Below are 15,127 nucleotides of genomic sequence, written 5' to 3'. Positions count from 1 at the left end.
TTTTGTCTCCACTCTACGATATTTGGAGCTGTGAAGCCAAGCGAAGGAATAAAAGGGGCTTCGCCTGTTTTGGGGACTGGGTTAATTCTGTACCCCACCCTGGGTCCTCACAGTTCTGTTTGCAGAGGACAGACTCGCAAACGCACGCCGAAACACACCGACACACCTCCCAAGAGATCATCAGAGTTGAAAGGGACCTTGTAGGTCATCTAGTCCACTCTCCCCCCCCCGCCCAAGGTAAGAGCGTGGGAAAAAGAACGAGCAACAGGAAGTTAGTAAAATTCATATCAGGGAGTGAGAAAGTGGGAAAAGGAAATTAATTTGACCCCAGCTTGTTTTTTTTCTCTTTCTCCACATGACAGGCGGCCCTCAGATGAAACAGATGGACAGGGTTGGAAGGGACCTGGTAGGTCATCTAGTCCAACCCTCCGCCCAAGCAGGAGACCCTACACCATTTCTGACAGGGGGGAGTCCAGTCTCTTCTTGAAAGCCTCCAGGGATGAAGCTCCCACAACTTCTGAATAATAGAATAATAATAGAGTTGGAAGGGACCTTGGAGGTCATCTAGTCCGACCCCCCCCCAAGCAGGAGACCCTACACCATTTCTGACAGGTGGGAGTCCAGTCTCTTCTTGAAAGCCTCCAGGGATGAAGCTCCCACAACTTCTGAAGAAAAGCTCTTCCACTGAATATAGAATAACAGAGTTGGAAGGGAACTTGGAGATCATCTAGTCCAACACCCCACCCAATCAGGAGATCGTATACCATTTCTGACCAAAAGCCTCCAGGGATGGAGCTCCCGCAACTGACACCCATTTGGTTAGTGACCGTTCAAAGTCACAACAAAACGTGACTGAGGACGAGTCCTCACTCTTACGACCGTCTCCTGCAGTCACTTGATCAAAATTTGGATGATGGCCGAGGCTTCTCGGGGTCACGTGGTCCCCTTTTGTGACCTTCCCAGTTGGCTTCTGACAGGCCAAAGTCAATGGGGGGGAAAGCTGGATTCACTTAGAGACCGCAGTGATTTGCTTAACAACTGTGGCAAGAAAGACCCAAAAAATGGCTGTGCGACTCACTTAAGTGACAGAAATGGTCACGTGATCCCCTTTTACGACCCTCTGAAAAACCGAGTAAATGGGGGAAAGCTGGGTTCACTTAACGACCGTGGCAAGAACATCCCCAAGAATGGGTGCGACTCACTTAACAACGGTTTTGCTTAGCAACAGCAACGGTCACGCACTCCCCCTTTTTGAGACCCTCTGACAAGCGAGGTCAATGGGGGGGAGGAGGAGGGAGCCCGATTCACTTAATGACCACAGTGATTCGCTTAACAACCGGGGCACAAAAAGTCATCAAATGGATCAAAACGTTAGTTCACCACTGTCCTGCTTAGCGACGGGAGCCATGGTGGTCGTAAGCCGAGGACTACCTATATCACAAAGTGGGGAGAAAGCCCCCTTTTTTGGCTCCACTGATAAACATTCCTGCCACCTCCCATCCAACCACCACCCTTCCTCCACCAGCCCCTCGCTCTGTGATGGCGAACTTATGGCACGTGAGCCCCAGCCGAGTTGAAAAACGGGCCTTCCGGAAATACCGTAAGTGACGAAACAGGCTAATTTTTCGGCCTGCTGAGGCTGCAGAGGCTTTCCTGGAACCTCCGGGAGGGAGGAAACGGCGTTAAACGGGCCGAAAATCAGCTGGGGGACGCACACACGCACACAGTGCAGGGGGTGTTGCGCACGCATGCGCGGGGGGGGGCGCATTGCATTGTGGATGCTGGCACGCACACGCGCATTGGGCGCACCGCAACAAAGGTTCGCCATCACTGCCCCAGCCCTTCTCAAGTATGTCCCCCACCCTCCATTCCACCCCATAATTAGAAGGGACTATCCGACCAAGGCAGGCCAATTAATCCGCAGCTCTAGTAGTCGGTGTGTAACTCACAACCTTTCGCTCCCCTGAAACGTCTGTCAAACTCAATTAGCTCGGTCCGCGAAACGTTAATTTTTAAATCCATTTCATCGAACACGGGCCGCAAATCACAGCCGATAACACGTCCTTCTGTGCACAGGAAAGCATCAGCCCCGCGCGCGTTTCGAACTCTTGCCTAACCTTGGTTTGTTCACTCCATCCTTCACCCTCTTAATCCGCCTTTAGAGCCATCGTTCTTCTTACTAGTGGCGTCTTTTCCAGGGGGCTCCTCGAAGTTACGACCGCAACGGAGGCCCCGAATTCCCATCGCTAAGCAAGACGCCGGTTAACTGAATTCTACCTCCTTTTGTGACCTTTGGTGCCACCGTTGGTAAGCGAATCCCTGCTCTGATTAAGTTAGCACATGGTCGTTAAGTGAATCTGGCTTCCCCGGGGACTCTGCCCTGTCTGGAGGTCGCAAAAGGGGACGGAGGGACATTGCAACCGTCATAAATACGAGTCAGCTGCCGAGTGTCTGAATCTTGGTCAGGTGACCATGGAGATGCTGCAATGGTCGTAAGTGGGAAAAGGGTCATATAAGTCCCTTGTTTTTTAGTGCTGCTGTAAGTTTGAACGGTCACTAAACGAACAGGTGCAAGTTGAGAACTACCTGTATTAGACTATAAGCCACCTAGCATCGCGTCAAACCATGAGATGGGTGGCATATAAATTCAATCAATCAAGCAACAATCAGTCAATCAATCATCATCCTCATAACCAGTCGGTTTGCACCGGTTCAGGCGAACCGGTAGTGTCATGGCCCCTGTTGGAGTCTGATTCTGAGGGGGAGACGGGGAGTGGGAGTGTGGCTCCAGTGTCCGTGGAGGAAACTGGGGAAGGGCATTCAGAGGAAGATCCAGGCCCACCCCCTCTTCATCCTAGAGCATGCAGGGAGGAACGGAGAAGGGAGCAACATGAGTTGTGTGATTTATGGGGGAGGAAACGGCCCTGATCCCCTTCATTAGCTGCAGCTGGGAAAACAGGATTGAAAAAGGGCGTTTGCACACAGCACCTTGCTGGAAGCAAAGCGTGAATTATCTTTGTTTTATCTGGGTTCCTGCGTCCTCCCAACTGTGTGCGCGTTGTTATCTTTTGACTTCTGCAATTCCTTATCCTGCCCTGTCTCGTTAATTGCTGCAGTGTGGTTTGTGTTGGGTTTTATTTATAATTTATAAGTGCTTTGGGGTCGGATTAAATTTCTTCCCTTTAAAATCTGTTCTCGGGAGACTTTTTTTCTCCAGCCGAGGATAACTGGACATTGGGGGCCAAGTTGGAGGAATTAAAGGGACTTTTCCCACTTTTGTGACTTGGTTGCGTTTGTGCCACGCCCCTTTGGGTCATCACAGGTAGCCAGGAGTTGGCGTGGGTCACTGAACCAGTAATAACTTCCGGCTGGCCACACCCATGACCCGGTCGCCCCTCCCCTCCCCGCCCAGTCAGTCCTTATTGCGCACGTGCAACATTGCATGCATGCACATCACTGACTGTGTTCTCCCCCTCCCAGTCATTCTTTAAGGTATTTTTTTCCCCTCCCGATGATCAGCTGTCTTACTGCTTCACTTAGGAGGAAGGAAGGAAGGAGAGGAGGAAGGAAGGAAGAAAGGAAGGAAGGAAGGAAGGAAGGAGAGGAGGAAGGAAGGAAGGAAGGAAGGAAGGAAGGAAGGAAGGAAGGAAGGAAGGAAGGAGAGGAGGAAGGAAGGAAGGAAGGAAGGAAGGAAGGAAGGAAGGAAGGAAGGAAGGAAGGAAGGAAGGAAGGAGGAAGGAAGGAAGGAAGAAAGGAAGGAAGGAAGGAAGGAAGGAAGGAGAGAGGAGGAAGGAAGGAAGGAAGGAAGGAAGGAAGGAAGGAGAGGAGGAAGGAAGGAAGAAAGGAAGGAAGGAAGGAAGGAAGGAGAGGAGGAAGGAAGGAAGGAAGGAAGGAAGGAAGGAAGGAAGGAAGGAAGGAAGGAGAGGAGGAAGGAAGGAAGGAAGGAAGGAAGGAAGGAAGGAAGGAGAGGAGGAAGGAAGGAAGAAAGGAAGGAAGGAAGGAAGGAAGGAAGGAGAGGAGGAAGGAAGGAAGGAAGGAAGGAAGGAAGGAAGGAAGGAAGGAAGGAAGGAGAGGAGGAAGGAAGGAGAGGAGGAAGGAAGGAGAGGAGGAAGGAAGGAAGGAAGGAAGGAAGGAAGGAAGGAGAGGAGGAAGGAAGGAAGGAAGGAAGGAAGGAAGGAGAGGGTGATCAGCTGTTCCAATGATCATCTTTTCCGTGATCTTCCTCACTGTCTTACTGCTTCACTTAGGAGGAAGGAAGGAAGGAGAGGAGGAAGAAGGAAGGAGAGGAGGAAGGAAGGAAGAAGGAAAGGGAGGGAGGAAGGAAGGAAGGAAGGAAAGAAAGATAGGAAGGAAGGAAGGAAGGAAGGAAGGAAGGAAGGAAGGAAGGAAGGAAGGAAGGAAGGAAAGAGAGGGAGGGAGGGAGGGAGGAAGGAAGGAAGAAAGAAAGAAAGAAGGAAAGAAAGAAAGAAAGAAAAGAAAGAAAGAAAGAAAGAAAGAAAGAAAGAAAGAAAGAAAGAAAGAAAGAAAGAAAGAAAGAAAGAAAGAAAGAAAGGTTTGCACAGCTTGGGCATAAAATCCAGTGCATAAAGTCCCAATTTCCTCTTTTTGATTTTCATTTATTAAGCGCATAGACCTCCTCCAGCATCCTTTGATGCAAAATTCAGCCAGGCCTTTCCCGGAAGGCCTCACAAACCATGTTTTCGCACGGAAAAAGGACTGAAGAATGTTACACACGGGATGCTTCTTGTCGTGTGGCACGAACACAACCTTAAATAAATAAATTTATTTATAAACCACACGGCCCCTCTCCAATACGGAACCCCTCCTCCCCAATTTTTATCATTTACTCCAATCCCACCACCTCGCTTGCAGCCTTTTCCCAACCTCCTCACTGCATGTACGACTTCTTTTAATCACCTTTTCTCCCCCGGAACCCTCAGATTTATTGCCTTCATTTCAATTGCAGCCTTCGACAACTCATTTCCATAGAAATATTCCTTCCAGTTGTTGGTTCCCTCTCTGGCCTTTCCTCGCTCGAATTTCCACCCTGGTTTAGTTTTTAGTTCACTTTATTCTCACTGCAACCTCGTAAAACGAAATCGAACACCATCTGCAATGCACACCGTGACCGTGCAAATAAACACAAACGCGCATCCTTCGCCCTCCGCACATTGAACCGAAAACCCTGACACTGCACCAGCACTGCACTCTACAGCAGGATTCAACAGAGCTCCTGCCCTGGGATAGAAGCTGTTTTCCAGCCTATTTATCCATGTTTTTATTCTCCTATACTGTCTGCCAGATGGTCATAGCTCAAAAAAAGGGTTCCCAGGATGAGATGGATCTTGGAGGATGTTTGAACTTTCTTGAGGCAGCAAAGCTCTTCCAAAGAGGGGAGAGGGCAACCAATGATCCTCTGGCCAATGACCTTAACCCTCTGGAGTGCCGTCCTATCGGCCACTGTGCAATTGGCAAACCATACAAAGGTGGAGTAAGTTAAGATACTCTCTATGGTGCAGCGGTAGAAGGTCACCAACAGTTTTTCATTCAGTTGTTGTTTTCTGAGAAGCCTCAGGTCATATAATCTCTGCTGGGCCCTTTTGACCAGGGCTGCCATGTGAGCCCCCCAGGTCAGGTCCTCTTTTAGGGTAACCCCAGAAACTTAAAACTGGCCACTTGCTCCCTCGGTCTCCATGGATAAACCAGGGCTGGAGGTCTGACCTGTTCCTTCTATATAGTCCACTATCAGCTCCTTGGTCTTATTGGGGTTGAGGACCAAGTTATTGTCTCCACACCACGAAAGCAACCGTCAGTCCACCTCATCTCGGTAGGCAGACTCACACACACACACACACACACACACACACACACACACCGGAGATGAGTCCCACCACTGTTGTATCATCTGCAAATTTAGTCATATTTTCTGTTGGCTGTGCTGGAGACTCCCCGGCCTTTGTCCCTTTCCGCTCCCTTTCTAAACCGGTTTGACTCCCCTTTGCGTCGTCTCCGCTTAATGTCTCTGGAGATTCTCAGTCCTCTAGGTCAGGGGTCTCCAACCTTGGGAACTTTGCGCCTGGAGGACACTCAACTCCCAGAATGCCCCAGCCAGAAAAAAAAAAAACTGGCTAGAGGAAGATCCAGGCCCGCCCCTCTTCATCCTAGAGCATGCAGGGAGGAACGGAGAAGGGAGCAACATGAGTTGTGTGATTATGGGAGAGAAACGGCCCTGATCCCCTTCATTAGCTGCAGCTGGGAAAACAGGATTGAAAAAGGGCGTTGCACACAGCACCTTGCTGGAAGCAAAGCGTGAATTATCTTTGTTTTATCTGGGTTCCTGCGTCCTCCCAACTGTGTGCGCGTTGTTATCTTTTGACTTCTGCAATTCCTTATCCTGCCCTGTCTCGTTAATTGCTGCAGTGTGGTTTGTGTTGGGTTTTATTTATAATTTATAAGTGCTTTGGGGTCGGATTAAATTTCTTCCCTTTAAAATCTGTTCTCGGGAGACTTTTTTTTCTCCAGCCGAGGATAACTGGACATTGGGGCCAAGTTGGAGGAATTAAAGGGACTTTTCCCACTTTTGTGACTTGGTTGCGTTTGTGCCACGCCCTTTGGGTCATCACAGGTAGCCAGGAGTTGGCGTGGGTCACTGAACCAGTAATAACTTCCGGCTGGCCACACCCACGACCAGGTCGCCCCTCCCCTCCCCGCCCAGTCAGTCCTTATTGCGCATGTGCAACATTGCATGCATGCACATCACTGACTGTGTTCTCCCCCTCCCAGTCATTCTTTAAGGTATTTTTTCCCCCTCCCGATGATCAGCTGTCTTACTGCTTCACTTAGGAGGAAGGAAGGAAGGAGAGGAGGAAGGAAGGAAGAAAGGAAGGAAGGAAGGAAGGAAGGAGAGGAGGAAGGAAGGAAGGAAGGAAGGAAGGAAGGAAGGAAGGAAGGAAGGAAGGAAGGAGAGGAGGAAGGAAGGAAGGAAGGAAGGAAGGAAGGAAGGAAGGAAGGAAGGAAGGAAGGAAGGAAGGAGAGGAGGAAGGAAGGAAGAAAGGAAGGAAGGAAGGAAGGAAGGAAGGAGAGGAGGAAGGAAGGAAGGAAGGAAGGAAGGAAGGAAGGAAGGAGAGGAGGAAGGAAGGAAGAAAGGAAGGAAGGAAGGAAGGAAGGAGAGGAGGAAGGAAGGAAGGAAGGAAGGAAGGAAGGAAGGAAGGAAGGAAGGAAGGAGAGGAGGAAGGAAGGAAGGAAGGAAGAAGGAAGGAAGGAAGGAGAGGAGGAAGGAAGGAAGAAAGGAAGGAAGGAAGGAAGGAAGGAAGGAGAGGAGGAAGGAAGGAAGGAAGGAAGGAAGGAAGGAAGGAAGGAAGGAAGGAAGGAGAGGAGGAAGGAAGGAGAGGAGGAAGGAAGGAGAGGAGGAAGGAAGGAAGGAAGGAAGGAAGGAAGGAAGGAGAGGAGGAAGGAAGGAAGGAAGGAAGGAAGGAAGGAGAGGGTGATCAGCTGTTCCAATGATCATCTTTTCCGTGATCTTCCTCACTGTCTTACTGCTTCACTTAGGAGGAAGGAAGGAAGGAGAGGAGGAAGGGAAGAAGGAAGGAAGGAGGAGGAAGGAAGGAAGGAAGGAAGGAAGGAAGGAAGGAAGGAAGGAAAGAAAGATAGGAAGGAAGGAAGGAAGGAAGGAAGGAAGGAAGGAAGGAAGGAAGGATAGGAAGGAAGGAAGAGAGAGGGAGGAGGGAGGGGAGAGGAAGGAAGGAAGAAAGAAAGAAAGAAGGAAAGAAAGAGAGAAAGAAAAGAAAGAAAGAAAGAAAGAAAGAAAGAAAGAAAGAAAGAAAGAAAGAAGAAAGAAAGAAAGAAAGAAAGAAAGGTTTGCACAGCTTGGGCATAAAATCCAGTGCATAAAGTCCCAATTTCCTCTTTTTGATTTTCATTTATTAAGCGCATAGACCTCCTCCAGCATCCTTTCGTGCAAAATTCAGCCAGGCCTTTCCCCGAAGGCCTCACAAACCATGTTTTCGCACGGAAAAAGGATTGAAGAATGTTACACACGGATGCTTCTTGTCGTGTGGCACGAACACAACCTTAAATAAATAAATTTATTTATAAACCACACGGCCCCTCTCCAATACGGAACCCCTCCTCCCCAATTTTTATCATTTACTCCAATCCCACCACCCGCTTGCAGCCTTTTCCAACCTCCTCACTGCATGTACGACTTCTTTTAATCACCTTTTCTCCCCCGAACCCTCAGATTTATTGCCTTCATTTCAATTGCAGCCTTCGACAACTCATTTCCATAGAAATATTCCTTCCAGTTGTTGGTTCCCCTCTCTGGCCTTTCCTCGCGAATTTCCACCCCTGGTTTAGTTTTTAGTTCACTGTTATTCTCACTGCAACCTCGTAAAACGAAATCGAACACCATCTGCAATGCACACCGTGACCGTGCAAATAAACACAAACGCGCATCCTTCGCCCTCCGCACATTGAACCGAAAACCCCTGACACTGCACCAGCACTGCACTCTACAGCAGGATTCAAAAGAGCTCCTGCCCTGGGATAGAAGCTGTTTTCCAGACTATTTATCCATGTTTTTATTCTCCTATACCGTCTGCCAGATGGTCATAGCTCAAAAAAAGGGTTCCCAGGATGAGATGGATCTTTGAGGATGTTTTGAACTTTCTTGAGGCAGCAAAGCTCTTCCAAAGAGGGGAGAGGGCAACCTGTGATCCTCTGGCCAATGACCTTAACCCTCTGGAGTGCCGTCCTATCTGCCCCTGTGCAATTGGCAAACCATACAGAGATGGAGTAAATTAAGATACTCTCTATGGTGCAGCGGTAGAAGGTCACCAGCAGTTTTGCATTCAGTTGTTGTTTCCTGAGAAGCCTCAGGTCATATAATCTCTGCTGGGTCCTTTTGACCAGGGCTGCCATGTGAGCCCCCCCAGGTCAGGTCCTCTTTTAGGGTAACCCCCAGAAACTTAAAACTGGCCACTTGCTCCCCTCGGTCTCCATGGATAAACTAGGGCTGGAGGTCTGACCTGTTCCTTCTATATAGTCCACTATCAGCTCCTTGGACTTCTTATTGGGGTTGAGGACCAAGTTATTGTCTCCACACCACGAAAGCAACCGTCGGTCCACCTCATCTCGGTAGGCAGACTCACACACACACACACACACACACACACCCCAGAGATGAGTCCCACCATTGTTGTATCATCTGCAAATTTAGTCATATTTTCTGTTGGCTGTGCTGGAGACTCCCCGGTCTTTGCCCTTTCCGCTCCCTTTCTAAACTGGTTTGACTCCCCTTTGCATCGTCTCTGCTTAATGTCTCTGGAGATTCTCAGTCCTCTAGGTCAGCGGTCTCCAACCTTGCAAACTTTAAGCCTGGAGGACTTCAACTCCCAGAATGCCCCAGCCAGCTTTGCTGGCTGGGTCATTCTGGGAGTTGAAGTCCTCCAGGCTTAAAGTTGCCAAGGTTGGAGACCCCTACTCTAGGTCACACTTGTCCCAAAAGTGCCTTTTCTAAAGGCAACTGAACTTTCTGTTGTTGTTTTTTTCTTTCCAGCTCAGAGTTGAAGATGAGAAGTGAATCATTTTTAGAGGAAAAAAAAAACAGGAAGTGAACCTGCTTCCTGAAAAAGCCCCTTTGCATCAGATCTGGTTAGTGCTTGGAGGGCTGTAGGATGGATAGGGAAGGGTGTGTGTGTGAAAATGCCACTTAAAAAGGGGGGACTTGGGCTTACTGGGGGACTGAGGGTCCTGGGTGCTTTCAGAGCTTAGTTGTTTTCTTGTAGACGTTTTGTGACCCAGCTAGGGAACATCATCCGTGCTAGGATGTCACCTAATTTGGGTCATGAAACGTCTGCAAGGAAGCCACAAAGCATATCAAGGACCACACTCTCCTCCTCCTCCTCTTCCTCCTCCTCCTCTCCATAAACCTCTCTCCCTTCTAGCACTGTGATGTTCCCTAGTTGGGTCATGAAACGTCTGCAGGGAAACCATCAAGCTCAGAGGGCACCAATTCCCCCTCAGTCCGCCTCCACCTCTTCCTCTTCCTCCTCCTCCTCTTCCTCCTCCTCCTCCTCCTCTCTGCAGATTCCTCTCCCTTCTAGCACGGATGATGTTACCTACTTGGGTGATGAAATGTCTGCAAGAAAACCAGCCAGCGCAAAGAGCACCCAGGAGCCCACAATCCTTTTCCTCTTCTTCCCCGTCCTCCTCCTCCTCCTGCTCCTCTTCCTCCTCCTCTCTGCACATTCCGCTCCCTTCTAGCACTGATGATGTTACCTAGTTGGGTCATGAAATGTCTGCAAAGAAAACCACCAAGCCCAGAGAGCCCCAAAGAGTCCACAGTCGTCTTCCTCCTCCTGCTGCTCTTCCTCTACCTCCTCCACCTCCTCCTGCTCCTCCTCTTCCTCCTCCTCTCTGCACATTCCTCTCCCTTCTAGCACTGATGATGTTCCCTACTTGGGTCATGAAACGTCTGCAAGGAAACCATCAAGCTCAGAGGGCACCAATTCCCCCTCAGTCCGCCGCCTCCTCCTCTCCCTCTTCCTCCTCCTCTCCTCCACAAACCCCTCTCCCTTCTAGCACTGATGATGTTCCCTAGTTGGGTCATGAAACGTCTGCAAGAAAACCCCACCAGCTCAGGAAGTGTTCTGACTCAAATCTTAGCAGAACCAAGAAACAAACTCCTTCTTCCGACCCCCCACGACTTTATTTAGCTACTGTGAATTCATGGCATCCCCACACAGAAAAATCCAGGCATTTAATCCTCCCACGGGTGAACTGCAAGAACAGACCTCATCAATCCCTGGATAATTGCCAGGCCGGAGAGCTTCCGGTCCCAAAGCTGTCAATTAATTCCTGGCAAAGAGTCTCCAAGGCACGAACCACGATAAGCAAAACAGATATAGATGCAGATAATCAGAGTTGGAAGGGTCCTTGTAGGTCATCTAGTCCAATTCCCCACCCAAACAGAAAACCCTACACCATTTCTGACAGAGGGCAGTCCAGTTTCTTCTTGAAAGCCTCCAGGGATGAAGCTCCCACAACTTCTGAGGGCAACTTCTGTTCCATGGGTGGATTGTTCTCCCTATTAGAAAGTTTCTCCTTATTTCCAGATTGAATTTCTCCTTGTTCAGTTTCCATCCATTATTCCTTGTCTGGCCTTCGGGTGCCTTGGAAAATAGCTTGACCCCCTCCTCCTCTCTGGGGCAGCCCCTCAAATATTGGAAGATGCTCTCCTGTCTCCCCTGGTCCTTCTCCTCCCTAGACCAGCCAGGCCCAGTTCCTGCAACCGTCTATCTTATGTTTTAGCCTCCAGTCCCCTCATCCTCCTGGTTGCTCTTCTCTGCACTTTTTCTAGAGCCTCAACATCTTTTTTATATTGTGGTGAACAAAACTGGATGCAGTACTCTAGGTGTGGTCTTACTAAGGCTTCATAGAGTGGTATTAGTACTTCCCTTGATCTTGACTGTATCCCTCTGTTAATACAACTTAGGATTGCATTGGCTTTTTTGGCGGCTGCTGCACACGGCTGGCTCCCATTTAGCTGGTTGTCCACTAAGACTCCAAGATCCCTCTCACAGTCACTGCTATTGAGTCCTGGTTTCACCCAGTCTAGATGTGTCCTTTGGGTTTTTCTTGCCTAAGTGTAGGACTTTACTTTTCTCTACAATGGATTTCATTTTATTAGATGTGGCCCAGTGTTCTAGTCTGTCAAGATCCCTCAGGATCTTGAGCCTATCTTCTTGGGTGTTGGCTATTCCTGCCAGCTTAGTATCATCTGCAAATTTGGTAAGTTCCCCTTCTAGTCCCTCCTCTAAGTCATTAATGAACATATTGAAGAGTCCTGGGCCTAAGAGGGAACCTTGGGGCACCCCACTGCTTACTTCCCTCCAGGTAGACTTAGACCCATTAAGGACTACTCATTGAGTACGGCTTGCCAGCCAGTTGCGAATCCATCTAGTGGTGGTGCTATCTATTCCACTTTTTTCTAGCTTACTAAGAAGTAGGTTGTGGTCTACTTTGTCGAATGCCTTGCTGAAATCTAACTATATTAAGTCCACAGTATTTTGCTGGTCTACTAATTCAGTCACTGTGTTGAAGAATGAAATAAGATTGGTTTGGCACGATCTGTTCTTAACAAACCCGTGCTGACTGCTAGTTATTACTTGACTTGTTTCTAGATGTTGGCAGATGTGTTTTTTTTTTATTATCTTTTCCAGTATCTTCCCGGGTATTGATGTTAGACTGATTGGTCTATATAGTTTTCTGGGTCTGTTTTATTTTCTTCCTTTTTTGAAGATGGGAACCACATCAGCTCTTTTCCAGTCCTCTGGTAGTTCCCTGGTGCTCCAGGATTTTGGAAAGATATGGTGCAGCGGTTCTGAGATGACCTCTGCCAGCTCCTTTAAAACTACGGGAGGTGATCCATCAGGCCCCAGTGATTTGTTTTCATCCAGATCATCATCATAATAAGCAGAACTAATTGTCTCCTGCAACCACTCCTCCTCTTTTGCCTCCATTTAGTCTCCAGGGAGGGGCTATTCAGCGTCCACGTGTGCCTTTTATGAGGAGTCAGCCCCTGTTCCTTAGTTGTCCTCCTCTCCTGACAGCTCTGCACATATGCACATCTAGAACAGGCTCCAGCTGCTCTTCCTCCCCACTTCTTATCTCCAACTCCGAAGGCAGCTGGGAAATACCGGACGGCCCTGGCCCACTCTCTGCCTCCGATACAGAGCATCCATCCGAGCCTTCCCGAGACCCCAGGACTGGCCCATGCTCCTCCCCAACCGCCTCACTGCCTGAGTCTGCCACCGGCTCCATTGGCAGCTGGCAGGCCACAACAGACAGCACGAAAGACCCCCCGCACAGTCCTCCTCCTCCTCCTCCCCATAAAACCCATTTCCTCATAACGCTGATGCTGTTACCTCGTTGGCTCATGAAACATCTGCAAGGAAACCACCAAGCTCAGAGAGCATCCAGGACCCCACAGTCTTGCTCCTCCTCCTCCACCTCCTCCTCCTCCGCACACCCCACCAACCTCTAGCACTGATGCTGTTATCTAGTTGGCCCATGAAACGTCTGCAAGGAAATCACCAAGCTCAGAGAGCGCCCAGGACCCCACAGTCTTTTTCCTCTTCCTCCTCCTCCTCTGCACACCCCACCAACCTCTGCACACCCCAGCACTGATGCTGTTACCTCATCGGCCCATGAAACGCCTGCAGGGAAACCGCCCAGTTCAGAGAGGAGCCCTGAGCTACCAACATTCTCCTTCAACCGCCTCGAACGAACGACGTGGCTGCTGCCAAGCAGAAGCATCCCAGGGTCATTGCCCGTCCCCACCCACCCAGCGAGCCCGAGAAGGAAGACTTTGCTGATGCTTTACCTGAGCATACAGGTGTAGTTCCCCGTGTCGTTGAGCAGGGCTGGCCGGAACCAGAGCATGTCCTTCTCCTTGCTGATGTGGTTGTCGGGATGGCGGAAGTTGATGGGCTCCTCCAGGTCCTGGCCCTGCCCGATCCAGTACCAGATGAGGGTCAGGCCGGCCGAGTGGGCAGTGCTGTAGTTGTACTTCACAAAAGCCACAAAGAGCGGGCACTTGATCTTGGCCGGTTCCCCGCTGTACACCGGCTTGTGCTTCATGGTGTCGACCCCCCAGTCGTCGCAGCGCTCTGGAATGGAGCCCCCCCACCCAAAAAAAGAGGATTAAATGGCGGTCACCTACATCAGGTACTCTTGAGACCCACCGGCAGCTGATGGAAGCTGGCAGCAGAGTCAGACAGTGAGGAGGTTGGGGAGGAAACTGGGCCAGTCCTGGAGTCTGGGGACGGCTCGGACAAGGGCTCTGCATACGAGGCAAAGATGAGACCAGGGCAGTCCGACAGTTATCAGCTGCCTGAGGTCAGGGGAAGAGAGCAGCGGAGCCTGTCCCAGGTCCGACAGCTGATGAGGCTAGAACCGTTGGAGGTCCGCGAGATCAGCTGCAGGGAAGAAGAGAGCAGCCGGAGCCTGTTCCCAGTGTGTGCATGCGCAGAGCTGCCAGATGAAGGGAATAGCTAAAGAACAAGAGGCAGAGTTGGGGCCAGGGCCGTCCGACAGTTATCAGCTGCCTTTGGAGTCCGAGATCAGTGGGGAAGAAGAGCAGCTGGAGCCTGTTCCCAGTGTGAGCATGCGCAGAGCTAGCAGAAGACACCCAAAGGCCAGACAAGGAATAATGGATGGAAAGTGATCAAGGGGAATTAGTTACGCAATCCCGCTGAGTTTGCTGAAACTCCATACCATTCCTGACAGATGGAGTACAGATGAACAGAGTTGGAAGGGACCTTGGAGGTCATCTAGTCCAACCCCCCGCCCAAGCAGGAGACCCTACACCATTCCTGACAGATGGAGTCCAGCCTCTTCTTGAAAGTCTCAAGTGATGAAGCTCCCACAACTTCCAAAGGCAACTCCTGTTCCATGGGTGGATTGTTCTCCCTGTCTGAAAGTTTCTCCTTATTTCCAAGTTGAATCTCTCTCCTCGTTCAGTTTCCATCCATTCTTCCTTGTCTGGCCTTGGAGAATAGCTTGACACCCCCCCCCCCCACCTCTCTGGGGCAGCCCCTCAACTATTGGAAGATGCTCTCCTGTCTCCCCTGGTCCTTTTATTCATTAAAATCAGATTAAAGTCAGATTAACAGAATTGGAAGGGACCTTGTAGGTCATCTAGTCCAACCCCCTGCCCTCCAATATTGGAAGATGCTCTCCTGTCTCCCCTGGTCCTTCTCTTCCCTAGACCAGCCAGGCCCAGTTCCTGCAACCGTCCATCGTATGTTTTATCTTCCAATCCTCTAATCATCTTTGTTGCTCTCTGGATGCATCCACGCAATCGCATGAAATCTGAACTACAATATCCATAAACCTCAGCCAACGTCTAGCAAACGGGACCTCCTCCCGCCCCTCCTTCTGTCCCAGGGGAGAGATACGGCCGCATTGGATCCGTTTTCCATCAGGTTCATTAAGTGGAGTGCAAAGTGTGTTTTTTCTTGGCGAGGCCACTTTGGGCAACCTTCCCGTTTTCCAACGCAGCCAACCTTCTGTTCCCTCTTAACGACGGCTTGCTAATTGTCCCTCTGTCCACCTGGATTCAATA

The 15,127-nt window shown here is 50.0% G+C and overlaps 1 protein-coding gene across 6 annotated transcripts in view; it reads right to left on the bottom strand.

Moving 5' to 3' along the window:
* The window catches only part of IL1RAP (interleukin 1 receptor accessory protein), a 119,924-nt gene that overhangs the window by 45,471 nt on the left and 59,326 nt on the right, over positions 1-15,127 (bottom strand). For all 6 annotated transcript variants that reach the window (XM_087933737.1, XM_087933736.1, XM_087933738.1 and 3 more), the window contains one exon: positions 13,385-13,670. In XM_087933737.1, the coding sequence (XP_087789863.1) occupies positions 13,385-13,670 (286 nt within the window). The remainder of the gene's footprint in view (positions 1-13,384; positions 13,671-15,127) is intronic.

This window comes from Pseudonaja textilis, chromosome 4, assembly GCF_049901715.1.
Source record: "Pseudonaja textilis isolate UNSWEBS1 chromosome 4, rPseTex1.2, whole genome shotgun sequence".
NCBI lineage: Eukaryota > Metazoa > Chordata > Lepidosauria > Squamata > Elapidae > Pseudonaja > Pseudonaja textilis.
This window is presented reverse-complemented; position numbering and strand designations above follow the sequence as displayed.